Source organism: Tursiops truncatus, chromosome 10, assembly GCF_011762595.2.
Source record: "Tursiops truncatus isolate mTurTru1 chromosome 10, mTurTru1.mat.Y, whole genome shotgun sequence".
In the NCBI taxonomy this organism is placed as follows: domain Eukaryota; kingdom Metazoa; phylum Chordata; class Mammalia; order Artiodactyla; family Delphinidae; genus Tursiops; species Tursiops truncatus.
The window spans coordinates 21,024,447-21,052,245 of record NC_047043.1 but is presented as its reverse complement, the minus strand read 5'-3'; the positions used below and the strand labels follow the sequence as shown (position 1 = coordinate 21,052,245).

Sequence of the window (27,799 nt, the reverse complement as noted above, 5' to 3'; positions counted from 1 at the left end):
ATGATAACCAACTGATTAATGTACCCTTTATGTAATTTTTCTCTCAGTTGGCTTCTCTCTTTTTATTTATTTTCGAACTTGAGTTTTCTGGGATCAGTTCTCAAGTAGACAACGTGACTCCGAGTCCTTGACTCAGAGTCAGCTTTTGGGGAACCCAAACTAAGAGATGGATTCAGTAGAAAGTTCACCAGACATCATCAACAGTGAGAATTATCTTTTCTGCAAAAGGACACTCTGACATGTATACCTGGGTTTAGTAAGTGAACGAAGGGCTACAGATAAAATTTCCAAAGAGTCACTCATTGAGATTCACGGGAATCTCCAATCGTGGAGGCCCTTAGTGTATACAGGACAGAGGCCTCCTCCAGAGTGAGTGAGGCTGTGACTACGTGTGCTAGCCTGAAGAGTTCACACCAGAGTCTTTACAACCTGTGATTATGACACATTACATGGCAAAAGAGACCTTAAGGTTATGGATCTTAATGTAGAGAGATTATCCTGGATTCATAGGAAGATTATCCTGGATTATCTGGTTGGACATATCTAATTACATAAATTCTTAAAAGTGGAAAAAGGCAGGAGAGTCAAAGAGATTCAGTGGAAGAAGAAACAGGGTGATTCAAAGGCTGAGAGGGATTCAATCTGCCATTACTGCTTTGAAGCTGGAGGAAGAGGACCACGAGATGAGGAACGTGGCAGCCTCCAGAAACCGGCAATAGCCCTCAGCTGACAGCCAGCAGGAAATGACAGCCTCAGTCCTACAACTGCAAGAAACTAAATTCTGCCAACAGTCTGAATGAGCAAGGAAACAGATTCTTCCCGAGAGCCTCCAGAAAGGAATGCAGCCTGCAGACACCTTGATTTTAGTCCGCTGAGACCCATGTTGGACTTCTGACCTACAAAGCTGTGAGATAGTACATTTATTTTGTTTTAGGTCACAAAATTTATGGTAATTTATTATGGCAGCAATAGAAAACTAATACAATAAGGACTTTGTGAAAATGTTGCAGTGAGGTAAATTGTGAAACTGTGGTGAGTAAACTGTAGGGGCTTGAAATCTAGAAAATGCTCAGGTGAAGAGTGAAGATTATTAACACATTTATTTAACAAAGGTAACTTGACAACCACACGCCCTGTGACGGGACACGCTGTCCCAGAACGTACAGTTTCGATTGTAATACTTGGAATTAATGATGAAATGTTTTGGTTTAAAACTGTTTGTACTGTAACGGCTTTTATTGCTAACCGCTTGACTCGGCTGCTGTGAAATTGAGCTTTGCTTCCCAGCATAATGTGAACAGGAAGACACTGGGTTCCAGATGGCCGACCCAATAGTTCAAAATTAGAACGAACATCCTGTTACCCTGGGATTTAAAAACCACACCTGTACAAGACTCGGGGTCTCACCCTTCTTTTGGTGAGGCCCCAATCGGTTTGTGCTTTTGTGCTTAATAAACGCCTATCACTAATCTACTTTTGATTTGCACTGGATATTGGTGTTCTGTCTTGGTTCTGATTCCTCCCCGAGGGAAGTTCGCAGGTGTGTGCAAGACCGCAACAGCCCGGTAGAGGGGATACACTGGTGAACAAAATAGTGATGATAATGAAGAGTAACTTCTGCCCGGTACCCGTCAGCTGCAAGGAACATTCGTTAACATCAGTAACTGATCAGGCGTGGAAATATCCCTTTCCTGGAGATGGACTCTACAGTGTGATCAAAATACTGCTAAAGTTCATCTAGCTTCATTCCTCCCAAATTCTTGTTCCACAGGCAGTCTTTAGGTATTAAGTTAGGCTTTCTAGAGACCTTAAACTTAGGAGGACTGCTTCTGCTCCAGGATTACTTACCACATTGCCCGGGGTGTGGGGGTGGGGGGGGTGGGGAGGTGGAGAGGGGGTGGGGCGGTGGTGGTACTCATGCCCTTTAGTAGTTAAGATTTTGGCCTTTAGTCCCTTTGCAGTCCTGTGTGATGCAGTCACTGTGAATTCATTCTCTGGACCAACTCACCCGGCAGAGCCAATCCACGGAAGCGCTGGACCTATGGCTCTGACTGTTGACCTTGAAGGAACCCAGTGGGGTGTGGCCTCCATAGACACCTACAGTGATCCTTGCCCTGGGGGGCTCTGGGAAGGGACACTCAGGGCTGCTCATGGTCCCTTCCCCAGAGGGGCAGTCGGGCTGGAAAACAGGCCAGCGGGTAGAGGGTGGGTGGAGGTGGGGGGCAGGGGCCAAACATCCCCCGGCAGCACAAACTGATGAATTATATAAGTCGCTTAACTCGGCCCTACCTCAGTTTCCACACTTGCGCAATGAGGCTCTATCACAGGGTTGCTGTGAGGATTAAAGGAGAACATTTATTTAAAGCTTTGACACAACCCCCAGTACACTTACGTCATCCGTAAACGTTTTATATTCAAATCACAGCTGTCATTTACTAGCTGAGTGACCTTTGGGAAGTGAATTCACTTCTCTGCACCCTGGTTTCTTTCTCCATATAAAGGAGACAATAAAGCAGTATCAAACTCAACTGTCCATATGGAATAAATAATTGTATTAATACTAGTGAAGTGCTTCACACAGTGTGTGTCTCTGGTATTTTACGGTTGTGATTTGTTGCTGGTAGGGAAGAGGCCCTCGGCTTCAGGCTGGGCAGGGAGAAGCAGGGACGTTACTTCAGCCTGAGGCTCCCCATTCTCATCAGCTGAGTCCAGGGCCACGGGGCTCTCCAGAGAAAGGTCAGGCTTTAGGTCAGGAACACTGGAACGCCCCATTCCTGTCAATGCTGGGCAAATGGTCAAGGCAGTGGGCTCCAAGGTCAAAATCCTGAAAACGGGCCACAGAGGCCCAGAGAAGGAGGTGTGCGGGAAGGTGTACACATGCGATCCATCCGCGGCGTTGTAGAAGGAGACCTCACCAGTCTCGTAGTCCAGGAAAATCCCCACTTTTTGAGGAGGGTTGGCAATTGTCAGTTTGGTCCGGGGGTCAGTGAGAGCCCGATAGTCATTCCCATCAGACAGCCCCATAGTCCAGAAGCCATTCTCGGGTGTCATTTTAATCCAACGTTTTCTCTCCACGTTCTCCCTGCACACCCCGACGTGCCACTCTTTCCTGTCCCCAACCTCGACCTCCCAGTAGTGTCTCCCTGACGTGAAGCTCTTGCAGCCAAGCACACAGTAATGCCAATCAAATCTCTTGGGGTTGTCTGGCAGATTCTGTCGTTTGTCTGCTCGCTGCAAGCTCCTCTGGTCATCAGAAACAAGCAGGATGGGGTTTGCTGTGTTCGGATCCAATATCACATCCGCTGTAGAAAGTTTGGGGATGGGGTCATGGGTCAGCCATTGTTCCTAGATCTCAGAGCCTCAGCCCTCAAGGCCTGGGTCTGGTTGAAGAAGCCCAAGTCCAGAGCTGGGTGTCCCCAACCTGCCCTAAATGTGACCCCCTTAGCAATACCAAAAGAAAGCCATCAGGGGTCTTAAGTTCAGTGGGAAAGAGGAGGGTGATGAGGGTCAGGGTCTTCTTAACTGACACCTGGAGCTGGCTCTTTCCTTCTGCCTTTTTCCTGTTTCCCTCCCCGAAATGACTCTGCCCACCTGTGCTTCATAGGCACATAGGTTTAAATTTCAATCCTTGCACTACTGCTCATGAACTGAATGTCTTTTCCTTTTCTCTTTTCCCATAGACTTAAGCTATATAATATCTTTAAGCCTCAACTTTCTTAACTGAAAAATGGGGACAAAAATACTAATCTCTAGGGTAGGAAGACAACACATGTTGTGTATTTGGCTCAGGGCTGGGCATGGAGGAAGTGGCCTGATCTTATAAAAGCTGCCAGGACTTTTCTGTGCTAAGGACCATGTTGGGGGCTTTATGTGCTCCCAGACCCACTCTCCATCTTGCTCCACCCTCTTCTGGGCCCCGGGAATCTGTCCTCTATGGACAGTGTCACTGGGTTCTCTTGCCTCTGGTCACCTGCTGGATTTGGCCAAGGGGAGGTACTAGCTGAAGACTGGAAGGAGAAAGAAGAGAGGCACAACATTTATTTTTCCCCCTTTCTTCCCTGCCAGCTTCAGATGGTGATGCTCTAACAAAAGGATGACTTTTCTCAGGCAGCCCGCTCCTTGAGCTATAGCTTCCTCTGGGCTGCACCCTCTCCCTATCTCTTCAGGCCCAGGGGTGGTGACAGCTCCCCACTGTTGTGAGTCCTGGGGGACAGAATGTTCCTTTGTCGGTTTCCCTTTACTCTCTTTTTTGCCTTTGTAAATAGTTCCTTCTTTAAACCCTCTTCAACCACCCATTTTGAATATACCATCTCTTGTTTGCTGTTTTTTTGACCAAATACACATTCATGAGCTCATTTAGTCTTTACCTCAACTCTCACATAAATAGGAATTACAATCATCGTCTAAAATTGAGGAGAGTGAAGCTCAAAACATCAAGTGACCTGAGGACACACAGCGGCAGGAGGTGGCATACGGAGCTTGGGAAAGGACAAGATCTCTGAGCATTGCTTTCTCTCCTTGGTCACGTTGCATCCTCGCTCTCCCTGTAGTATTAGTTCGCTCTGCCTGTCCTTCCCCTCAGCTCCACCTCTGATGCCTCTTCCTTCCCATAAAGGTCTACGGAAGCCCAGGAGGGCAATTCTCCCTGGTTCTCTGGGCTCTCAGTGGCAGGGCATGGGAGATGGGCACAGCCTGGAGATCGAGACCTCAAGTCATCTGCCCGGAACTCTCCCAGTCATGGGGACTTGTCCCAGAATCTCAAGACTTGGAGAAGAAAAAGGGAATATGGTCCCTCGGGTTGTTGTCCTAGGGGACATAGTGATTCACTCACCAGCTTGGAAGAGGGCCTTCTTCCACTCTGAAAGAAAGGACAATAAGGAAAGGTCATTAATTCTGATCTTTCCCTTACCCATTCTCCTCAATAAGCCTTTTCTGTGTCCCTTCAGTCTCTTCCAGTAGCCAGCTTCCTTCCTCTACAGCTCTGACAGGTTAGGCATAAAAGGTCTCAAAAATGGTGGACTTCCTCATCACGCTGGGGCTGCAGGTGACATGGCCAGGCTATAGTAGGCTGCGTGCTTGTGTGCCAGCTGGGTGGGGAGTGGCTGAAAGTGCCCAGATGCTGTATCCGAAGGGCCTCTCTGAGGCTGCAGAAAAGCAGGGGTGGTATTCCTCACAGAAAATGAGCCTCTTGGTTAGATCTGAGTATTCCTACTGGGAATGCCAATGCGTCACACAGCAGGGAAAAGGTTTGAATGCTTATACACATGAGCCAGGAAACTCAGAGGACATCCAGGTCACTCACCAGGATAGGCCTGAGACTTCTTCCCACCTACAAGGGAAGAAAGGCAGACACGTCAACTGAACTCTGTCATTTCCTTTCTCCTCCTTTTGCACCCATCTCTTCTTCTTTTTGACCACCTACCCTTCCTACTTCCTCCCTCTGCCGTTCAACTCTCTCCTCCCCTTTCTTCCTTATGGGGGCGGGAGGGAGGGGGAATGAAGGCCCCTTTCTCCATTAAAAAACCAAACAAAACACTCATGATTCTCTCCTCCTTTCTCCCCAACAACCACTTCCCCCCAATCAGCCTCCCATATTTCTTTTCTTGGGAGAAAGGATCCGGAACATTCCTTCAGCCCAGGGCAGAGTTAGTGGCTGAGGAAACTGGCTGGAAAATACTCAGGCAGAGACAGTCTTGGATGAGGATTTGGAGAAAATGTCAGAGCCACTCACGAGCCATGTACTGGATCTTTCTCCACTCTGCAATGGAAGAAGGTGATGAGTCATTAAGAGGCCCAGCGGGGGATAGGAAGATGAGCTTGGGTCCCTGGGGGCATCAGAACTTACTGAGTTCATACTCGAGTGTCTCTGGAAAAGAAGCAGAAAAAAAAAAAAGTACTGTTATGGGGATGGAAGGAGGAGGACCTCTAGAATATAAACCTTAAAAATGACCTAGTGCCGGGTTGGGTGCACAGGATGGGGATGCAGAGAGGTAGTCCGGCTCCCTCCTGTAGGCACAGGCCTTAGATTCCCTCTCGCGGTCAGATACCTTTTATTCTTTGTTCCTGCTCTTTTTCTGCCCGTGCTGTTTCTTTTTCCTCTTCTGCTCTCTCTTTCTCCATGAATAGAGCCTCCTTTTCTTTCCTCTGTAGCCACAGGAAGTAACCAGCCCCTGCGAGGAGCAGCAGACAGACAGGCAGCGTCCCCGCGAAGACAGCGATCCAGAGCTGGGCCCTTCTGAAGAAGGGATCTGCAATGGGATACAGTCTCAGCCTCTCACCCTCAGGACAGGGTTCGTGGAGTTTATCTCCTGCCGTCAAATGATCTTTCTCTTCCTAAGTTCTCAGAGAACTTTAGGGAAGACTGCAGTAAACCCTAGTAAGGGTTTGTAGTTATAGCAATAGCAAATACCATTACTTGTCTCGAAAGGTCTGCCTCTCACATGTAAATGTGATACTTGAGCGTCGCAATCAAGTTTTTTCTAATTAAAATTTACAATAGGTTATATTCACTTGGTTCAAATATCAAATTAAAAAAACATAAAACATCACCCAAGTCTCCTTTTCACTTCCTCTGCCCGCCTCCTTTAATTAGACTCATTTAATCATACTAAGCCTAGTATGGTGACTAAGAATGTGCACTTGGGAGCTGGGGGGGCCTGGGTTCAAATTCTGATTCCTCCACCTGACTAGCACTGTGACCTTGGACTAATTAGTTAACCATTCTATTCCAGGTGTCCTCATCTGTAAAACGGGGGTGATAATAAAATTAATAATAATAATAGAATAATAAAACCTAACTCATAAGGTTAAAGCATTAAATTAATGTTTATAAAGCATTATAAACACATAGTGAGTGCTATGCAAGAGTATATTAAATTTAAAGATATAAACGTATTCTTATTTTTTCTTGTTTACTCCAAAGATAACATTCTGTATAAACTGCTCTGTGTCTTGCTTGTTCTGTTCACATTGTATCTTGCAAATCTTTCCATATTAGTACAGGCAGAATGCCTGTGTTTCCTTTCAGAGCTGGGCAATATTCCATTGCATAAAAGTTCCCCATTAATGGATATTTGCATAGCCGCTAACTTGTTGCTCTTATAGTTAATGCTATAAGAAATAACTTTTTACATGGGTAGTTTTCTACACATGCAAGCATATCTGTCAGATAAATTCCTAGAAGTGGGATTTTGGATCAATAAGTAGGTAGTTTGGATATATATTGCTATATTGCCCCCAATAGCAATTGTGCCAATTCATACCAAAAATATATCAAATTATGTATACCAAAAAATGTCTAAGTGACTGTCTCCCCACAATCCTACCATCAGAATGTTTTATCAACCAGCACTGTTTTGTTTTGTTTTATCTTGTTGCCAGTCTCACAAGTGGAAAATGTTTTAATATACATTTCTCTATTGAGTGAGGTTGGACACTTTCATAGGTCATTCCTTTTCTGTGAATGAATAATTCATATCCTTTGCTTTTTTTCTACTGGTTTGTTTCATATTTTAAGGAGATTTGTGCTTTCTCTAAATTATGAGTTGTACATATTCCCCCTGCCCTCATTTTGTCATTTGTCTTTGCTTAAGGATTTGATCTTTACCACTTCTCCCCCAATTCCCATTGCCTGTCACAGTTTCTGGCATATAGGAAATGCTCAGTAAATACTTGTGACATTATAACAGGGAAAAAAAAAACATCCCCGGAGCAAGAAGACACCTCTGGAACCCTGCTCAGTGCCTCGTTTTCACTGCAAACTCAGCACAGAGAATCACACGTCTTCCTTTTTTCTTTTCTTTTTTTCCTTTTTAAAATTCATTTTTATTTCATTTTATTTATTTTTATACTTTTCTCTTTTTAATGTGGCTATGCTACATTTCAATTGGTTAATGTTTAAATTGTCATTTTTAAAAATTTTCTACAGATTAAATTTTACATATGCCTCTTCTAAGGTGCATTTAATGGAATTTTAAAAATTGAAGTATAATTGACTTATAATATTATATTAGTTCCAGGTGTTCACATCTTTCTTCTTCCAATAGCCACAGCTCAGTATACCTGAGGCTAAGCAGTGTACTGACCTGCAATGGAAATCTGGGCTGTCTTTTCCTGGTTGAGGAGGGGATTTCTGATGATACAGGACACCCCTTCTCCAGAGCTGCTTTTCACCGTTAGAGATGATGTGACTGCATACAGGCCCGCTCCATCTGTAGCTGGAGGTGTTGCCACAGCTGGCATGTTCTGGCCCTTGGCATCTCTCCACTGTATTTGGGGCTGGGGATACCAGCCGGTGGATGTGCACCCCAGGTGGATCCCTCCATCCTCATGGCCCTTCATTTCAATGTGAAGATCCGAACCCAGAGCTGTGGAAGGGACAAATGAGCCTCAATTCTTGGGAGCCTCCAGTATCAGTGAGGGTCTCAGCGGGAACTGTATGGCGCATCCACGTTAGATAATTAAAGTATGGTTTCATTAAGAAGCTGTTTACAAAAGGGTGGTCATTAGTGAGGAGAAAACTATATGGGGCAGAGCAATAGCCCAGGGCCAGGAACAACAGAGCTGTTACCACCCACCCCTAAACCCAAAGGGAGGTGGAGAGGAAGCCGTTTTGAAGACCTAAAAGGAGAGAGTCGTTTTGAAGACCTAAAAGGAGAGAGTCACGTAGAGAGGACTTTCATAAGAGGAGCTGTGATCTTTGGGAAGAGCACGCAGCCAGCTAAAGGTGGCCCTGCAGGGAGAAAGCCAGGGGCATAAGTACCCGGACTTCTCTCCTCCTCCCCTCCTCTATCTTCAGCTATGGCTCCCCATTGACCAAACTCAGCCAGAAGCCACAGTGCAAGGGAATGCTCTGAGGAAGAGAAATGCAACCTTTGACATTGGACATGGACCTGGTCTTGGTGTTCTCCTGGGGAACACAAGCCATTTCATGGAACGTCAGCATCAAAGGGCCCTTTGTCACTGTGACGGGTCAAGACAAAAACAAGGCCAACAACAATCATGTCTGAACATAGAGAAAAACACGAACGCTGTCCAAAACACAACAAAGACCAAACATCCTCCTGTCCTGGCCGTGAGTGACGATGCTCCTTTACCAGTCCCAGCTTTAGCTTCACTCTAGTCTTCCTCCTGGGTAAGATTTATGAAGATACCCACCCACAGAATTACACTCCCCTCCTCCCCGACAGCATCCAATCCAGAGCAAAGCCTACTTCCATAAACGCTGCCCCAAATCCCCTAACAGAAGCCCAAAGTCTGTACCAAGTCTCCTCTAACAGCCTCTTCCTGAGACCCCCAGTTCCCACGTGGCATGGACTCCCCCTCCTGCAACAAGGATTAAAGTCAACTGGTACAACTGCAGGGGTGTTCCTGGGAACTCGGGTTGGAGAACAGTTGCTGTACAGACGCTGTCCCTACAGGTCAGCCTCCCAGGGCTCACAGCAGGGTGTACCTGGTGGGGAGCCAGAAGCCACAGGGAATGCAGCTGAACCCAAACCACTGCGCACCATCTCTGAGGAGATGTTTTCTTATCCTTCTCACCCCCGACCTTCCACTTTCCAGCTTAGACCCTGGCCACCAGCAGGAGGGAGTTCTCTACCTGATATGATAGGGTACAGGAGGGAGTCTTCCTGGAGGAAGACCTGCATCTTTCCCGAGGGCCTCAGAGAAACAAAGTTGGAAGGCAGCAGAGGCAGTACCTGGTGATCAACCAGGAGCTCTGCGAGGTGGATTTGGAGATTGAGCTCTGTGTCTGCCCCCAGGCCTCACAGAGGAATGAGCTCAGAACAAAACCCGGAGGCTCACCTGCAACTTTCAGCTCCACCAAGGCTTTTTCGTAGAAGTTGCCATCTTGGAAATAACACAAGTAGTTTCCACTGTCAGAGGCTCTGACGCTGTGAATTTGGAGAGCAGCCTTCCCTGCAGTGATGCCATCTCTTAAAATCTCAGTTCTCCCTCGATACTCTGCTGTCTGTCTGTCTTCTACTTCCTTGCCTTGTGCATACATGAAAACTACCTGCCTGAGGCTGGATCTCACCCACGTCAGTTCCATGTTCTCTGCGCTCATCTTCGGGAACAGGTGGCAGGGCAGCTCAGCGTCTTCACCCACCATGGCCAGGATGGGCCCAGGGGGTCCAATCACAGCAAACTGAGCTGGTCAGCAAAAGGGGGAAACTCCATGAGAGGGAGTTGGGGCCATGATGGTAAGGGGGTGTCTCAGGCAGAAAAACCTAGAGAGGAACAGGATCCTGACAGAAGGACATTTGTCTTAATGGCATGTGTACTTTCAGTTTGTGATGGGACTTCCAGGAATGAACAGTCAAAGGTTCTGACTGGGCACTAACAGGTAATTGTCTGCTTCCGATACATAAAAGCAGCATCGTTCCCTACCTGAGCAAGAGGTGAGCAGCTGGACCAAGATGATGCAGACAAGGAGGTGGGGCAGACGGAAGTCTAGGGACGGCGCCATTTTCATCTGTGCTGCAAATAGAGAGAGTCAAGGAGTCAGGCAGAAATACGGCCTGGAAGAAGATGGATAATTCTGCGTGGAATTCTGAGGTTTCCACGCAGAATTCTTCACCTCAACAGGGCCAACTCAGGGCGAAACACAGGATCACTAGGGTGATGACCCAAGATCTTCCTCTGCCAAAATGTCTGCTTGGGAGTCTCTTCACCTTTGCGTTCCAATATGGGAAATCTCCCGTAAAAGTATGTATGTTAAGTGTACAGACAGTAACCCTAACCCATCAGGAAATCCTTGGCTCTGCTGTCTGAACATGTTCAGAATCTTTACCCGTGCCCGCACTTCCCCAGCTACGCCAGGTCCAAGCCTCCACCATCACACTCTGATTAATACCGGACCTTCCTCTCTGGGTCCCCTGATTCTGCTTGTATCCCCTACAGTCTCAACACAACATCCAGAACATTCCTTGAGTCACATCCTGTCACTCCTCTGCTCAGCACTTTCCAGTGGCTCCCATTTCACTCAGAGCAGATGCTGACGTCCTTCCAGTGGCTGGCATGGTCCTCCAGGACCTGCACTCCTCATTTCATCTCCCGTACTCTCCCTGTCTCTGCTCCGGCCACACTGCCCTTCCTGCCGCTCCTTGACCAGGACATGACAGAGGACCTTGACCTCAACTCTTCCCTCTACCTGGAACCCTCTTCCCTGCATATTCACAAGCTCACTCTCTTGCCTCCTTCAAATCTTTCCTTTAAAGTCAGTTCCTCTATGGGACCTTCTCTGACCACAGAATTATGGCAAACTGCTCCCACCCCCCTGAATCTGCTCTCTTTTTCCCATTGAATTTTCACCACTGAACATTTCATACATTTATCGTGTGTCTCCACCTGCTAGAATGTAAGCTCCACAAAACAATGATATTAGTCTGTTTTGTTTCCTGACGTGTAAGAAGCCTGTAGCATGGTGGTGGTTCACATGGAAACCTCAGTAAATATTTGTTGAATGAGTGAATGGATGAGGAGTTACATATTAAACCATCAATACTCACTAGCATTTTAGTTCACTTTAGATGATCAGATTAGTTGGTGGTCATCCAACTAATGGATGGAGAGGAGGGGAGGCGGAGAATTTATGAGGATAAGTGTTTTTCTCCATAATGACAGTGCTCTTTTGGTCTGGCTTAGAGAGCAGAGCTTGGCCTCTTGTGGTCCCACTGGGCCTTGCCTATATTAATGTGTTTGTTCCTATTTTTCAATAAAGTGGTTTCAAGGAGCAAGCCTGTCCTGGACATGCAAGTGTTGCAACTTGATGTTCCTTAACGCACTCTTTTCACAATTGTTCTGGGAATTCCCTGGCGGTCCAGTGGTTAGTACTCTGCGCTTTCACTGCTGGGTTCGATCCCCGGTTGGGGAGCTAATCCCATGCGTGGCCCCCCAAAAATTGTTCTTTGGGGGAGAAACACCTGTTCTTTGGGGGAGAAACATTTCTGGAAAGGAAGTGATTCCTTTCCTTTCTTCCCTTTCCTCATGTGTTCACCAACGCTCCTCGGCAGATGGCCTGCCTCTGGGCTCACCAGCAATGGATAATTTTCCTACCTTGGTCTTTGCACTGCTAGAGAAGCGCCTTTTAGGGGCGGAGATGTATGTGCACTTGCACAGAAGGGGCAAATATGTCAACCGAGAAGCACACAGCAGCCCAACACAGCTCAGACCTCTATGCAGTGCTGGCGTTCTTCCAGCTCAGAGGCAGGGCCCCGCAACTCCCCAGTCCCAGACCAATGTTTCCAAATGTATCTTGGCTCAGAAAAGCACCTTTACCTCCTTTTAGGCATGGTCTGTGGGATCACTGTGAACTTTTGTGTTAAGGGAAGTGTGTGGCCCATGCCAACTAGCCAGGCTTGATTCTAGCTGGAGTTCTAACTCGGCTTCCATCCCAGCCACCCCAGAGTTGGCTGCATCCCTAAATAGTAGAGACCCTGAGAGTCGGCCTAGGTGGATTACTCCAAGACAGGACTGAGAATGCTAGAAGTAGCCCCCTCCCTTCTCCCATCATATATTCTTTCCTTCCCTGAAAACGTCAGATGGAATGGTATGCCAACAAATGACTCAGGGTGCCTGTCTGCGGAGCAACACTGCCGTCTCCTCTAGGCCCCAACCCATGGCCATCACCAAGTTCAAATCACTCTTCCATCAGACTCTGGTCAAGATCCTGGCAGATTCCCTGGGTCACCCAGAGGCTGAACCTACCACTTCTTTTTTTTAATTTTGGCCAAGCTGCACAGTTTACAGGATCTCAGTTCCCCGACCAGGGACTGAATCCAGGCCACGGCAGTGAAAGTGCCCAAACCTAACCACTGGACCGCCAGGGAACTCCTATGAACCTACCACTTCTTAATCCCAAGGCAAGTGAATGGGAGAGTTAGGAATAAGACCAGGTCTCACCCGTGTGTTTTCATTCATTCAACAAACGTTTATTGAGCACTCACTGTGTGCCAGACCCACTACAGGTTAGGTGTTGGAAATAAAAAGGGTGTGGGAAGTAAGTCATGGCCCTATGATTCATGAGCTTTGTGATCTCAATCATGTGACAAAACCTATCTGAACTTCAGTTACTCATAAAACATTGTGAAACTTGTTTAAAGTTCTAAAGGAACTTTAGAACGTACATAATTGGCTCAGCAATTTCACTTCTAGATATCTGGTCCAACAAAGCACTTGCATGGGTGCAGAGAGAATTATGTGTAAGGATGACACTGAAGCATTATTTTTAAAAGGAAAAAAAAAAAAAAAAGATAAACAACCTAACCAGCCACTCTAACCACTAACAGGAGACTGGTTAGTTAAATAAAGGCTCATCTGTATGAGGGAATTCGATATGGCAGTTAAGAGTGATTTACAGTCACTAACTCAGATAATCAAGATATATTAAACAAAAAGAACACTGCAGAAAAATACTAATGATCCTATTAAAAAACAACAACAAAGCTATAAATTTGTATATACATTTTTATGGGATCGCCTTAAAAGAGTTCTGAAGGGCTACATGCTAAAATGAAAATCAGAGATTGAGTGAGAGACACTTGTCCTTTGCCCCCTATACTTTGAAAATTGTTTGAATGTTTTCAATTTTAAAAGTTTTCACGTTTTACTTAACAATTAAAAATTGTTACAAATAATTATTGTGACTGTAACATATTAGTTGTTCAGAAAATACCGACTCCTATAAATCAACTGTATGTCAATAAATAAATAAATAAAAATAAAATACCAACTCTTCACACCAATCCCCCCAAAACAAACCAGCATGAGGCCCGCATTCATAGTACCTGCTGTCGTGATACCTGCACCGGGAACTGCCTTTGAAGACAAGGCCCGCAGAGGCGGGTGGGTGGGTTGAAGAGGAGCCGGGGGCAGAAATCTGTGCTGCTGGGTATTTCCTGGAGCCTGCCTGAAACCCGGACAACTCTCAGACAAAAGACTGCCTTTCACCATATCCTCTGCTCTTCAAAACTACTCCCTAAGCTGCTAGAGAGAGGACAGTATTATTATTATATAGGTAACAATTTCAGTGCTGTCCTCAGAGTGAGGAATATATTTTCACTAATTTTTTTAGGATATTTATTGGGTTTTGTTCCTGATTATAGACAACTTCAAAATGGAGAAAAATATGAAGGAATAAAATTTAAATAATCTGTGATGGTAATCATATACTTTGCTTCATGGGAATATAACTATTTCTGGAAGTATTTTGGCCATAGATATATACTAAATGCCTGAAAATTGTCAAAATTATAATTTGACCCAGAAATTCCACTTGTAGAAATTACTTCTAAAAAAAAAAATCAGGTATTAACACAAACATTCATGTTTAAAGCGGTTCATCATAAGTAAGATCTACAACTGCAAAATGTAGACACAATTTAAATGTCCAAATTCGATCCAGTTTTGTTACAATTAGAAATAAAAACTCTTTATTAAAAATATGATTCCTAATGACTATATGAAAATCCCTTTTATGATTGGACAGTGTGTTTGTATCCATTCTCCAACTCTTGTATATGTAGCTTGGTTCAGATTTTTGTAATTGCAAATAATTCTGTAATGCACAGCTTTACATATAAATCTTTAAGGCACATCTCTTTTTAAAATCTCTTAGAACAGATTCCCAGAGATGACTAAGAGAGATAAGAGTCCTTTGCTCCTTTCTGACCACAGTAAGCGCCTAAGAACGTGCAGTTGGCAAGTTTTTTCGTTCACGTTGTCTCCTTCCCTTACATTTTCCAATTCAGGTCTTTAGCCTTTGCATAGTCCTGCTGCCTCCACCCCCTCATCCTCACACACAAGCACCAATCCCTTTCTCTGGTTGAGGGCCTCCCTGGAGGCCCACTCTCAGCTCTTCAGCCTCTCTCCCTCTAGGGCTCGTGGCCCTGGCTTTTACCCATTTTCCCACACTTACCTCTTGGCTATCCCATCTGAAAATCACAGCCCTCAGAATAAAGGTAATCAATAGAGGCTCTGTTACCTGGAAGAAAGGAAAAAGAAATATGCCTGCTCACTATGAAAAGCAGTAACAGGGTCATTCTGTAGAAGAATTAGTTTTTGGATTGGCTCAGAGGGGTGTTTCTCATCAGTTGCTGAGCAGAAACCAGTGAGGAAGTTTAAAATGAAAACTGAAACTGTATTGGATTGTACACGGTGAAGAAAAATTCCAGCCTAATTCTCACACTGTGTCACTCTGTGTTTTCCTAATTGAACCACTTATGTATATGTATAATCAGTCTTTCATTATATATACCTGTTTTACATCTTCTATATGATAATAGATTTATTTTATATCAGAAAAGACTTACTGAGTAACGAAATAAAAGATTTTAACATGTGAAGAGAGGAAGATGTGCATTAATTAAAATGCTTCTGTGGCTATTTGCTAACATCTGTTTGCATGTACACAGGCACGTGGAGGAGGATTTATCTTTTACAACAGAGCCAAATGAGAGTATGAACAGAAAACCAGACCCACTCCACCTCTTAGCACCTCTGAAATTCAGGTCTCGGATCCATCACCAAATAACATAATTTTCAGATTTCCCAAAGCAGTGTTGCCGGTGACCGATTGGCATGTTTTACATTTTCCAGAAAAATTCTTATTTGGGGTGTTGCTCAGAAGCCTCATTCACCTTCTGAGCCTTATTTGTGCTACGTTTGTATTTTCACGCGTATTTCTTTCTACTCTGCCAGCAGGATTCTGTATTTTCCGAGGTTAGATTCTGGATAGTCTGTGGATACTGTTTCTATAAGGGGTCTTTGGGACAAAGTGGTCTTACCTGTGGCCTAGAGCCTCCCAAGACAATTTATTTGCCTCTTGAGACAATGATTAAAGCTCAAAGGACTTTGATATGACTTGGCTGATGGAATTTAATGATATATTGGCCTGGCCAAAAAGTTTGTTCGGGTTTTTCTGTAAGATATTATGGAAAAAACCTGAACCAACTGTGTGTGTGTGTGTGTGTGTGTGTGTGTGTGTGTGTGTGTATTTTCCTTTTTTTTTTTCCCCCTACCAGTGATTGAACCCGAGCCCACAGCAGTGAAAGCATGGAATCCCAACCATCGGACCTCCAGGGAATTCCCGGAATTTAATTATATTCCAACAGTTTGAATTTAGGCTCTGTGGTGGAGATGGCTGGTTGCTTGTGCAAGCTCTATTTCCTGCTTTTTTTTTTTTTTTTTAATGTACAAAGAGCTAGCATTCTTTCTGTGGTAAGGTAGATGTCTTGGATGGCCCATTCAAGGAAGCTCATGGAGTCCAGCTTAATAAAACCTACACACCTCGCATCCTGATGGAATACTGGTAGCCCATATTGAGGCAGTATTTCTGGATCAGACTGTGAGGGTTTGAGCAGACACGGCAAGACAACCCTGGCCAAATTTTCTCAGATGGCTCCAGTAGAGCTGGTGGTGACCCACCTTGCTTTGTCATTTCCAATGAGGCAAAAGGTCCCTGCTTCTTAGCACTCAAACCGAATTTTGGGGAGTAGTGCAACGTGCCCATCCTTATAGATAAGAGAGGCCAAGGGACTAAGTTTGAGCCAATGATTTTTTTTTTTTCAGTACGCGGGCCTCTCACTGTTGTGGCCTCTCCCGTTGCGGAGCACAGGCTCCGGACGCGCAGGCTCAGCGGCCATGGCTCACGGGCCCAGCCGCTCCGCGGCATGTGGGATCTTCCCGGACCGGGGCACGATCCCGTGTCCCCTGCATCGGCAGGCGGACCCTCAACCACTGCGCCACCAGGGAAGCCCTGAGCCAATGATTTGAAGGCGGAAGTTGTTGGGTTATGTTTCTCAAGACAGGTCTACGATCTTCTACCTCTTTCTTCCTCTTGCCTAGAACATGGTCTTTGGAGCTGGAGTGCAGTGACCAACTTGTGACCATGAGGCAACCTTGAGAATGGAAACTACATGCTGAGAGGGCAGAGAATAAAGACAGAAGGAGGCTGGGGCGTGGATGCATCTCTGAGCTGCTGGACCAGCTCTGGACAGCTGCCCTCTGATTTCACTTTATGTGAAAGGAAAATAAATCTTGTTTTATTTGAGCCAGAAGTACTTCTGGTCTCTATCCTCAGCAGCAAAATACAATTCATCCCTCCCCAGTCCCCACTTATCAACACTTTATCTTGAAACTTTTCAAACGGATAGCAAAGTTGCAAGAATTTTTCAGTGAACGTCTAATACACCTATGGTCTAGACTCTACAGTGAACATTTTACTATACTTGCTTTATTATAATCTATCCTTCTGTTCACACCCCTATCCATCCTTATTTATTACTTATTCCAATATTTATTGATTTATTTGGTACCTTCTAAAGTAAGTTACAAACACCAGCACTTTCCCTTGGAGACTTCAGCAGACTATCAGGCAGAACATAGTTCTGAAATGCTTGAGGCACCAATGCTATGTCTGAAATATAAATGTAGGAGTATCTTTAAGTTATATGTTCTAAAATGATCAGGGGGTTATTTTTATCTGGCTATCCCTAGCTCCTAAATGCCCAGCCATCCCCAAAGACATTGATGGTCTGGCCCCAGCTACCTGGCCACTCTTACTAAAAGTCAGGGCTACCTCCAACAGGCTATGTGTAAGCAGGAGGGCTCCAGGACTGCCTCTCAGGAACAACCTCGGCAGGGACAAGCAGTGCCTCAGGTCCCTTTTGTCCCTTCCCTGGCACCTACTCAGAGAAATGCTCCTTTCTCTGCTGATACCACAAGAAGGGACTTGAGGTTCTTGAGGACCTGTAGGATTTAGGCCCCCAAATCACATGAAGAAGGGCAGGCATAAAACCACTTATAAAGGAAACTGAGGAAAGGCATGGGATTGAGTTCAGAAATAAAATAAAATAAATAAAATAAAATCGAAGAGTGGGCATGATATCACAGAGAGGTGAGAAGGTAAAGCTTAGCTCAGAAAGTAAAAATCTGCCCTCCCGGTCATCAGGCTGGGCTAACCGACATGCCTGATAAAGCCAACTCCATACTTAACAGGAAATAGTATTTCTCTCAAGGTCATGTTGCAGCTGCAAAACCCTTCTCTGAGTGCTTCCTGCTTTCTGACTCACTGGGAAATTTCGTTTTTAAAATTCACAGTCTGTCAAAAAGATTTGCTGCCGGAAATCATATCAATGAGAATGAAATATTCCCCTCTTGTCTGGAGGATCCAACCTACTTTGACACAGAGAAGCAAACTTGATTTCAAGCCTAGATGCTAAACTTCAGAGAAGGGGTTTCTAGGCACAACATTTTGTACCTCTTAACTTTATGGTTTCCAAAGAAATAGGCTCCAGATCCACTTCTCATCCAGACCTTTACATAAAGCCTGGGGAGAGAAATGCATATAAAATGGAGCAGGAAAGAATTCATTTGCAGGAAAGAATTCATTGATTCAGCACACTATTATTGAGAACCTACAGTCTAGTAGGTATCAGGCATTGCAGTTAATATTGGAATGGGTAAACCATAGACTTGGAGGCCAGGTTGCCTGGGTGAACTTAACTAGCTGTGTGACCTTGGGCCAATCACTTAACCTCTCTGTGCCTTAGTTGTCCTATATGTAAAATAAGGGTAATAACAGCACCTATCTTTTGGGTTATTGTTGTGAGGATGAAATGAGATCATTCAGGCAATTTGCTTACAACCATGCTTCATAGAGATTAAGACATAAAAATGTATGTGCAGTAGGGCTTCCCTGGTGGCGCAGTGGTTGAGAGTCCGCCTGCTGATGCGGGGGACACGGGTTTGTGCCCCGGTCCGGGAAGATCCCACATGCTGCGGAGCGGCTAGGCCCGTGAGCCATGGCCGCTGAACCTGCGCGTCTGGAGCCTGTGCTCCGCAACGGGAGAGGCCACAACAGTGAGAGGCCTGCGTACCGCAAAAAAACAAACAAACAAAAAAAACAAACGTATGTGCAGTAAAAGGTAGATTTGGTCCTCCTTCTTAAGGTTGATAGATTGGATTGTCCTTTGAGGATGATGAGATGGCTGGGTTTGAAGCTGAAGGAATGCAAAACCGAAGGGCGGGCTTCTACTGTTGACTTTAGGAAAATGAGCCTCATAGATACCAAACTGTAGGCAGATACTTCTTTTGCAGGAAATAGGTAGCCCTGTACCTAATAATATTTCAAGTCCCTTTTGTATGGCAATTGTACTTTTAAGAATTTATCCTAATGACAAATGCAGTTTGGAAATTTATTCCGTGGAAGTGACCAGAGCTGTGCAAAACGATTTACATACAAAGATGTTTATAGTAGCATTATTTGTAACAGGGAAGAAAGAAAACCACGTTGATTATGAATAATATAAGATTTGTATTTAAGATTTGGTGTTACGTAAAAGAAGCATATCGTGGGACAAATATAACAAGGCTCGATTTTCATTAGAAAAACTGTGTGTGTATGTATTTGTATAAGCATAGAAAAAAGTTAAAGAATATGCACTTAACTGTTGATGAAGTAAAATATTCTAAAGGTAGGAAGATATTTAGGGAAAGGAGCAGTAAACAAATTCACAAACTGGAAAAGAAATCTTGGATCTGGGGTGAAAAGTGTCACTGAAAGGACCAGTGCAGTTGCTTTATAAAGAATGACTGGACTCTGAGAGGTGCTATGATTGGCATTAGATGTAAGGATGTTGAAGGCAGCATCGATTCCCAGAGCACCAGGGTGATCTGGAGAAGTGACTTTTCTCTGTGCACTTTATTCAGTCTCTCCCTGGGTTGTACATGCGTCAAAATGAAATAATGTCTTTGTATGAAAAGACTCAGAAGACAGCCAAGGCCCATCCAGATCCAGCTTCCTGCTGCTCTATTCTGCAGACATTAATGACAAGGAGCTCAAGATCAGAGATCACTCTCCACCCAGCTAGTCTTTCCATCAGTATCTTGTCTCTGCTTCCTTTTGGGGTTCCTTTTTCAGTTTCCAGCTGGGAGGCAACACCAGACAGACTCTCTTGACAAGATTCTGTAGGGTCGCATTGTCCTTTCTTGGCCTCTGCACCACTCAGCCTTGGAGAATTATAAACTGTCCCTAGTCTTTATCTGCAGCAAAAGTCAGAGGGGCTCAACCACCACTGCTGGCTCAGCTGGAGCCTTGGGGGCGTTGTCCCCAGAAATACGGCACCTCAACCCCAGTGCCAAGTTCTCCCCTGGACGTTTAACCGAGAGAAAGCCTGGAGACAGATGGCCTCAGTGGCAGATAGTCAGAGGGTTTGGGTGATAGAATCAGAGGCAGAAGGAAGGCCGAAGAGACCCAGAGAAGGTGGCCTGGGGGAAAGTGTACATGTGGGACCCATCGGCCACACTATGGAAGGAGACATCCCCAGCCTCATAGTCCGAGAATATCCCCACCCGGCTGGGGGCCTCGCTCACGGGGAGGACAGTCCAAGGGGAGGTGAGGGCCTGGTACTTCCCAGCATAGAGTTCCATGGCCCAGAACCCATTCTGAGGTGACTCTATGATTCCCCCACATCCTTTCTATGTTTTCCTCACAAACCCCCAGCTCCCAGTAAGTCCTGTCACCCACTTCCGCCTCCCAGTAATGTCTCCCCGAAGAGAAGGACTCGTGGCCCAGCACACAAGGCTCAAAAGAAAAGCTCTCAGGTTTTTTTGGGAGATGCTGCCACGATTTTCTCCGCCTAACACTTCGGTGATCTTCAGACAGAAAGAGTTCAGAGTAGGCAGCGTCTGGATCCAGAGTCACATGAGCTGCGGAAAGAGCGAGAGAGAAGAGAGGCCCGTCATCTCTGGCATCCCAGGGCCCTCAGTGACTGGGAAGAGGGGGAAAAGGAGCTGGTTCTAACCCATGAAGTTCCCTTGCTTCCTCTACAAAATAGCTGGAGTGATAAGTATCTCCCCCAAATGTCCTCAAGAACATGCTTCAAAGAGCTACTAGGAGAGCTCAGAAACTTACAAGGAGGAGAAAATCCAGATTCCCCAAATCCGGAGGTTCCTGGACCCCAGGAGCAGGGGGTGGCCAATCACATTTCTCTCATCTCCCACAGCATTTTGTACAACCCCCTCTCATGTCACTGCACTATTATTGTTTATTTCACGTTTCTCTCCTCTACTAGACTAGGACCCCCAAAAGGTAGAGACTATGTTTGTTCATCTTTGCATCCCCACTGTCTAGCATTGTCAGACACTGCCTCACAACTGGGGCTTAATAATACTTGCAGAATGAAGGGCTGGGGAAGGTCCCACGGACAGCCTTCAGCCATGCCTCTCTGCCATCCTGAAGCCCCAGGAGACTGCTTGGAGGACCACTTGGCCAGAGCTTTATGGCCAACTGTGTAAAATGTCTGATCTCATCAATACCCGTCTTTAATAGACTTTCCCTGAATCCCCTAGCTTAGAAGAGTCATATGGGAGAAACTTTTACGTGTCACCAAACATTGGTTCCTTTTCCTCCTGGGGACAAAGCTAGACGACATTTCCCAGCCTCCCTTGCGTATCAGGAGAAGAGTTGGCTACTTCAGGCCTGGCCGATGAGAAACCTTCTGCACATTATTTCCACTCCTTTTTCTGCCATTTGCTGGCTCAGTACGGAGTAGAGTGAGGCCCTGGTACCATGTCGAGCAAAGCTCCCGCATCCCCATATGATCTGTCCTGAACACTGAAGAGACGGAGAAGTACACTTTCATTGTGTTTACCTAATGAGCTGTTGGGGCTGTTTGTTGCAACAGTTAGCCTACCCTGACGAATACAAGCCATGACCCAAAGTCAGTTCCCTGCATATACTGTTTCTGTGGACATTTCTTCCATGTCCTAGATACCGAGCACTCCCAGATGGTAAAACACAGGCCATGCCCCGTCAAGGAACTCAGTCTTGAGACAAAAAAAGAAACAAGCAATATCACTTCAAAGAGAAAGTCTTTCAGTTGAACCGGTTATTTGAAATTACTGAACCTCCTTCATGTTAAGGATAAGGGATCAGAGCAGATCTATTACAACCTTACGCCACATAATGAGGGGACGGAGCATAGCCGGCGGGACCAGACTCCTTGGGCTTGTATCCCAGTGTCACCACTTCCTGGATGTGTGATTTGAAGCCAAGGTTTTTGCCCTCTCTGTGGATTAATTTCTTCTGCTGTAAATGGGCATAATAATAGCACTTAACTCTTAGGGCTGTTGTGAGGATCCATAAATGGAAGAATATACGTTAAGCACTCAGAGCTGCTTCTGGTGCACGGTAGTAGCTGCTCAATAAACGTTAGCAATTTTGAAAGACAATTTACTAGGTTTTATTTAACCCTCCTCTTTCTAGGATTCTCCATGGGGGTACTGGGTACCAAGTGGCACCTCTGCTCTGAGGGGAGAGGAGCTTAGGTGGACAGAGTCACCAGATCTCCTCTAAGATGCACATAACCCACTAGAGACTGACCGTCATTTGAATGAAGCCTTTCTAGTTGTACCCTCAGGTCCATGATGCTAAAGATATTGAAGAGTAGAAAAACCCAAGCGAGAAAGTGGATGAGCAGCACTTTAAGAAGAGAAAAGAAAAAAAACAGTCGAAACTGCTGGAAAGGCAGTAGGTGCAGGTGCTGAACTGAGATTGGGCAGCACCTGATCTTGATGCTATGTGGATTCTCTCTGGGTCTCCATTCATTGCCCGCCCAGCCAGGCCACTATTTGGAGCTGGAAGATGGAGAAAGACAACTAAGATCTTCTTTTATGGAGTCCTGGCCTGAGGCCATAAGAATTAGACAGCCACTCGCCAGAATAGGACCAAGCTGTTCTCCTATCTGCAATAGAAAAAAGAGAGGTGAGCGCTCTGTGGCCAGAGCCATACATTTCTTGGCCCTTTCTGTGTTCTGGCTGCCTCTCCTTCCCGTCCTTGGCGCCCTCTTCACTCATCTCGAGCACTTGTCTGGCTGATTCCCTCATGTTCCTCACAAGGACAGTGTCTAGGAAGAGGGAGGCTGGACGAAATGCACTCTTCTATTTCCCCTTCTTGGTTCCTAAGCATGGGCTTGGACGCCACGGGGAGCTCTTTACTCATCTCTCCTCATTCCCCAAATTAGACGGCTTAGTGGCTGAAAGGCACCAGCTTCTGCAAACTCATGTGAAGGCTGCCATTGCTTGGGACACAGGACACAGGACACAGCCCTGGACACAGGACAGAACTCTGCTGGATTCACTCCTTTCCTCACTGTGATCATGCTTCACTCATTCCCACGGTCAGGCACCTGACCTCATCTTCTCCTGCATCTTTTCCATGACCTAGTTTACTGTCCTGCATGCAGGAAGGATGGCCAGCTGCCTGGAAATCTGTCTCTTTTATTTAGTTAGTCTCCGCAGGGAGCATCTCTTTTTCATAGCTAATATGTCCCCTCTTGCTGTGATTAGGGACTCCCACACATTTTTTTGTACCTTCACCTGGGGAGCTGCTAGTGTGTTCTGGGCCCTGTGTCTTATTGGCTATTAGCTCACGGCTCTTCTGTCGATCCCAATATGTTATTAGCCACAACACATTAGCCATGAAACCCAAAGCCAGTTCAATTAACTATTCAATGTTCCTGTTTCTTCATCTGTAGGTTGGAGATCAGACTAACACTTGCTACTTAAGTTATCTGGGGAGGACTTAGAATAACACCTGCAAAAATACTGAATGGCCATGCTGCACACCTGAAACTAACACAATTTTGTAAACAAACTATACTCCAATTAATACAATTTTTTAATCTAGAAAAAGGCATTTTAAGTTATGCAAGGTCACCAGAAAAAGAAAAAGATACAGAGGAGCAAAAAGAGTAAGTTATATTTCTAGCCCTGACCTCCTGTATGGACTGCACACTTGGTTATCCAACTGCCTACTCTGCATCTCCATTGGATCACTAATACCCTCTTGCACCTTTCCATTCCGTGCTACTGCTCCCCTTGCTCCCACTACCTGTTTCTCTCTCGGTTTCTTATCGCAGAAAATGGCAATTCCATCTTTACAGCTTCTTAGACCTTGGACCTTGGCGTCATCCTTGATCCACTCCTTTATTTGCACGCCACATTGAAGTCTATCAGCAAGGCCTTCTTACTCTATTTTTAAAATAAATCCAGCACTGAGCCCTTCTCACCACTTCCAACACTCCCTCTCGGTATAAGCCATCCTCATTTCTCCCCTTGATCTCTGCAGCAGCTCCCAGCTGGTCTTCAGGCTTCTATCCTGCCCCTCCTAGCCTCCCCACTTTCCCCCCCAGCCCAGTCTCAGTTTAGCATCTAAAGTAACTTCTCAAAATGTTAAGTCAAGCTCAGTTCCTCCTCAGCTCAAAACTCACTGGTGGCTCCTTTCTCAGAGGCAAAACCAAGGCCAGCATGATGACTTTCAAGGCATGTGTGATCTGGCCCTCCAGGCCCCTCTGATCCTACCCCTTCTGATTCTCCTGGTCACTCCCTGCCCTCTGGCTACCCTGGCTCCTTTGCTACTCTTCAAACAAACCAGTGTGCTTCTGCCTCTGGGCTTTGGCACTGCGCTTCTCCCTTATTGGAATGCTTTTCCCCCAGCTATTCCTGTGGCTTGCTCCCCTACTTCATCATCACCCTATTTTATTTTAATTTTAATTTTTTTATAAATTTATTTATTTACTTTTGGCTGTGTTGGGTCCTTGTTTCTGTGCGTGGGCTTTCTCCAATTGCCGCAAGCGGGGACCACTCTTCATCGCGGTTAATTTTTTAAATTGAAATATAGTTGATGTACAATATTTTGTAAGTTCAAGGTGTACAATTCATCACGCTATTTTAAACTATACCTTCCAATGCAATATTCTGTTATCTCCTGACTACATACTAACGTGTGCCAAACTGTATATTTTACTATTTCTTTTTTTTTCTGTCTTCTTCCACTGGAAGGTAGGTTCTTTGTGAATGGGAAAGTTCTGTGGTGTTCATTTCTGTGCCCTGGGCACTTAGAAGAGTAACTGGCACATAGTTAATAGTCATGGATCTTTGCTGAGTTGATGAATGAATGAATGAAATGAATAGGGAATCCCTGAGGGAAGCTGGAAAGTGAGGGGTCTAGGATGAGAATGGGAAAATAGCCTCAGAAAGGAAAAAAGACATCTGCTCTGTTGAAATCAGAATAAACAGATTAGAAAGGGCAGATGCAGGTCATGGGGCAGGAAGTTTGGCAACTCCCCCTCCTCTTTCTCGCTGAGGTTGCATTACCTTCAGAGATGTGGGGAAAGGATGTGGTGATGAAGGATCACAGCTAATGTTCACTGAACTTAGCTACGTGTCCTCCACACCTTTATCTCATTTTCTAACATCTGCTCAAAGTAGTAGTTGTAATTAAATCAATTTCTGGGTGGGAAAAATAGAACTTCAGAGAGGTTAAGAAGCCTGTCCCAGTTTGTCTGAATGAGTAGAATAAACAAGGCCAACCAGGTGTGGTGAACAGGCAGAGGAAATGGGCACAGAAGTAGGAAACCGAATGATGGATTTGGGGCACTGCAGGTGGTGTGGTCAGGCCAGTGTAGGGCGGTGTGTGTCAGGGAGTGTCCAGGGATGGAGCAGAAGTAGGACTGGACCATCGAGTGACTGCATTGCGGGGTTAAAAAGTGCACAGACTGGACTTTACCTTTTCGTGTAGTGTTTCTTCAACTGAGTTAGGTAAGAACCCTGGTTAGGCAAAGATTAATTTTCAAATACATCTGAAAATATACCTTCAAAGTCCTGAGGGAGCCAATTAAAAAATGTAGCATTAAAAGTTAAAATCTGTCATTAGGGAGTTCCTTTGTCACTAATGCAATTATGAACATAGCAGTTAGCTTGGAAACTGGAACCACTCAGCAATAACTGATTACAAGGATGTTAAGCAGGTGATATAGGATCTGCTTAGGTTGTGTTTGTTTTGATTAAAATTAACATTAAGACAATTTTTCAAAAAAAATATTGAAAATCCTTTTAGGATTACAAATGTCCATAGCACCCCCCACCCCAGTAAGACCGCAGAAGGCAATGGGAAGCCACAGAAGGTTTGGGACTTGAGAGGAACGTAATTGGGTTTCTATTTTAGCAAGTCTACTTTGAAACTCTAGACAATGGTAAACTTTTCAGAAGCAATGTCTTGCTTATGCTGGTTGTTTTTCAGATTTCTTGTCTGTTTCCTAATATTTATTTATACTAAAAGTTTTAAAAGGAAAAAGGCAGCAGCAGCTCTTGGGGGAATGGAAGCAGCTTGCTGTTAAGAGAAGGGTCTTGGTAACCTAATCCCAGGGATCTGTGTTAAAAGAAGAAAAACTGGGGGAGGTATTCTATGCCTCAGAAGGGGTCCTGGGCTAAGCAGTACCAGGACTTGCCCTGAGGGGAGGAGAGGAGGCTCCTTGGGTGGGTGGGTGCTGGCAGCATTGTGCAGCAGGGGGTCCAGGAGGAAGGGCAAGTTGACAGCAAAGGAGATGGAGTTCAGTTTTGGCCACAGGTTTGAACACCTTTGGGGAACTTCCCTGGTGGCGCAGTGGTTAAGAATCTGCCTGCCAATGCAGGGAACACGGGTTCGAGCCCTGGTCCGAGAAGATCCCTACTTGCCGCGGAGCAACTAACGAGCAACTAACGAGCAACTAAGCCCGCGTGTGGCAACCTCAGAAGCCCGAGCGCTGAAACAAGAGAAGCCGGTGCAAGAGAAGCCGGTGCAATAAGAACCCCGCGCTCCGCAACGAAGACCCAATGCAGCCAAAAAGAAAAAAAAGAAGAAAAACCTTTGGGGCATCCATGAGGTATGAACAGAACTATTGGGATTCTATGGCGTAAGTCCAGATAGTGTAAGAGTAAGCAAGGCCTCAGGGGAAAGAATCAGGAGAAAGGCACCTATTAAGTGAAGCACATAAAGTCTTAGAGGAAAAAGAAAAAATCCAATTTACTCACCATCCACTTTCTGGGCTTTTCTCCAGCCTGAAGTAGGACAAAGAAACCTCGTGAGATAAATGGCACATGAGAGGGTCTCAAATCGTATACACAGGAGAGAGAAGCACAGAACTTACGGAGCTCTCTTTGGAGTTTCTCTGCGAAAGGACAAGAAATGAATCAGTACCGTCCACAAGAGACGAGCCAGGTTTACGTGGAATGGGCCTCGGGGAGACCCCTTCCTGCATCATGTGTGCAGTGAGTCCTGTGAGCTGTCCTAGAACTAGGAAAGCTAGGGCACGGTCAGCGTCACAGGGTGAGGGAAATAACGAGTAGGGTTGCTGGTTTTGAGGGAGGAAGGACTGAATTAAAAACCTCACCTTCAAATCCCCTTAATCCTCTTCGTCCTTGTCCTCTCCCTTCCCCTCTGTCCAATCCCTTTTCCACAGTCTTCTTTGGACCTCACTGCCTCGGTCTTCTGATTGCTTTACCTTTGGTCCAGCATTCTCGCTCTTTCTCCTGGCGAAGCTTCCAGATGAAACCAAGAGCAGCCAGCAGAAGTCCCAGAAGAAGCAAGAGCGAAGTCTGAGCTGCTGCCCAAGGAAAGTCCTTCAGCAAGAGGGTGCCTGAGCCGGAAGTGCTGGGCGTTATTCCTGCAGAGAAAAGCAGGAAATGGCCAAGGACTGTGGGTACTGGAGCACACAGAGGCTGTCTCCGGACTCTCCGAGATTCCTGGGCCAGCCCAGTGGCAGAGGGGCCTGGCTGGGAGAGTGACTCCAGCTTTGCCCCATTCTCTCCCACAGGATGGTTGGGAAACCAAGATACCTTGAGGGTCATCATGGAAAACAACAACAACAACTAAACATAAAGGCTCTGGGACCCAGTGTTAAATCAAGGAGGCTCAAATCACTCCTGAAATATGGAACTGAAACTGGGATCCCGAGGAAGGGATGGAAATTATTCCCTT

At 45.6% G+C, this 27,799-nt stretch overlaps 1 protein-coding gene across 16 annotated transcripts; it reads right to left on the bottom strand.

Annotated features, from left to right (window-relative positions):
* Nucleotides 1–1,971: 1,971 nt before the first annotated feature.
* On the bottom strand, nt 1,972–27,476 carry LOC101319573 (butyrophilin subfamily 3 member A1). Of its 16 annotated transcripts, XM_073810466.1 has the most exons (14): nt 27,213–27,476; nt 26,970–26,990; nt 26,854–26,880; nt 14,918–14,983; nt 13,788–13,909; nt 10,390–10,479; nt 9,805–10,152; nt 8,085–8,366; nt 6,048–6,248; nt 5,846–5,866; nt 5,732–5,758; nt 5,303–5,329; nt 4,832–4,858; nt 1,976–3,302 (listed from the first exon to the last, which is right to left on the bottom strand). In XM_073810466.1, the coding sequence occupies exons 6-14, from the start codon at nt 10,472–10,474 to the stop codon at nt 2,599–2,601; spliced, it is 1,722 nt and encodes a 573-aa protein (XP_073666567.1). In that variant the 5' UTR covers nt 10,475–10,479; nt 13,788–13,909; nt 14,918–14,983; nt 26,854–26,880; nt 26,970–26,990; nt 27,213–27,476; the 3' UTR covers nt 1,976–2,598. The 16 variants fall into 16 exon arrangements, with proteins under 16 accessions (XP_073666570.1, XP_073666568.1, XP_073666557.1 ...); XM_073810456.1 differs by lacking the exon at nt 13,788–13,909 and having other exon boundaries at nt 1,975–3,302; nt 10,390–10,474; XM_073810458.1 differs by lacking the exon at nt 13,788–13,909 and having other exon boundaries at nt 1,975–3,302; nt 10,390–10,474; nt 27,324–27,459.
* Between the last annotated feature and the right edge of the window lie 323 nt (nt 27,477–27,799).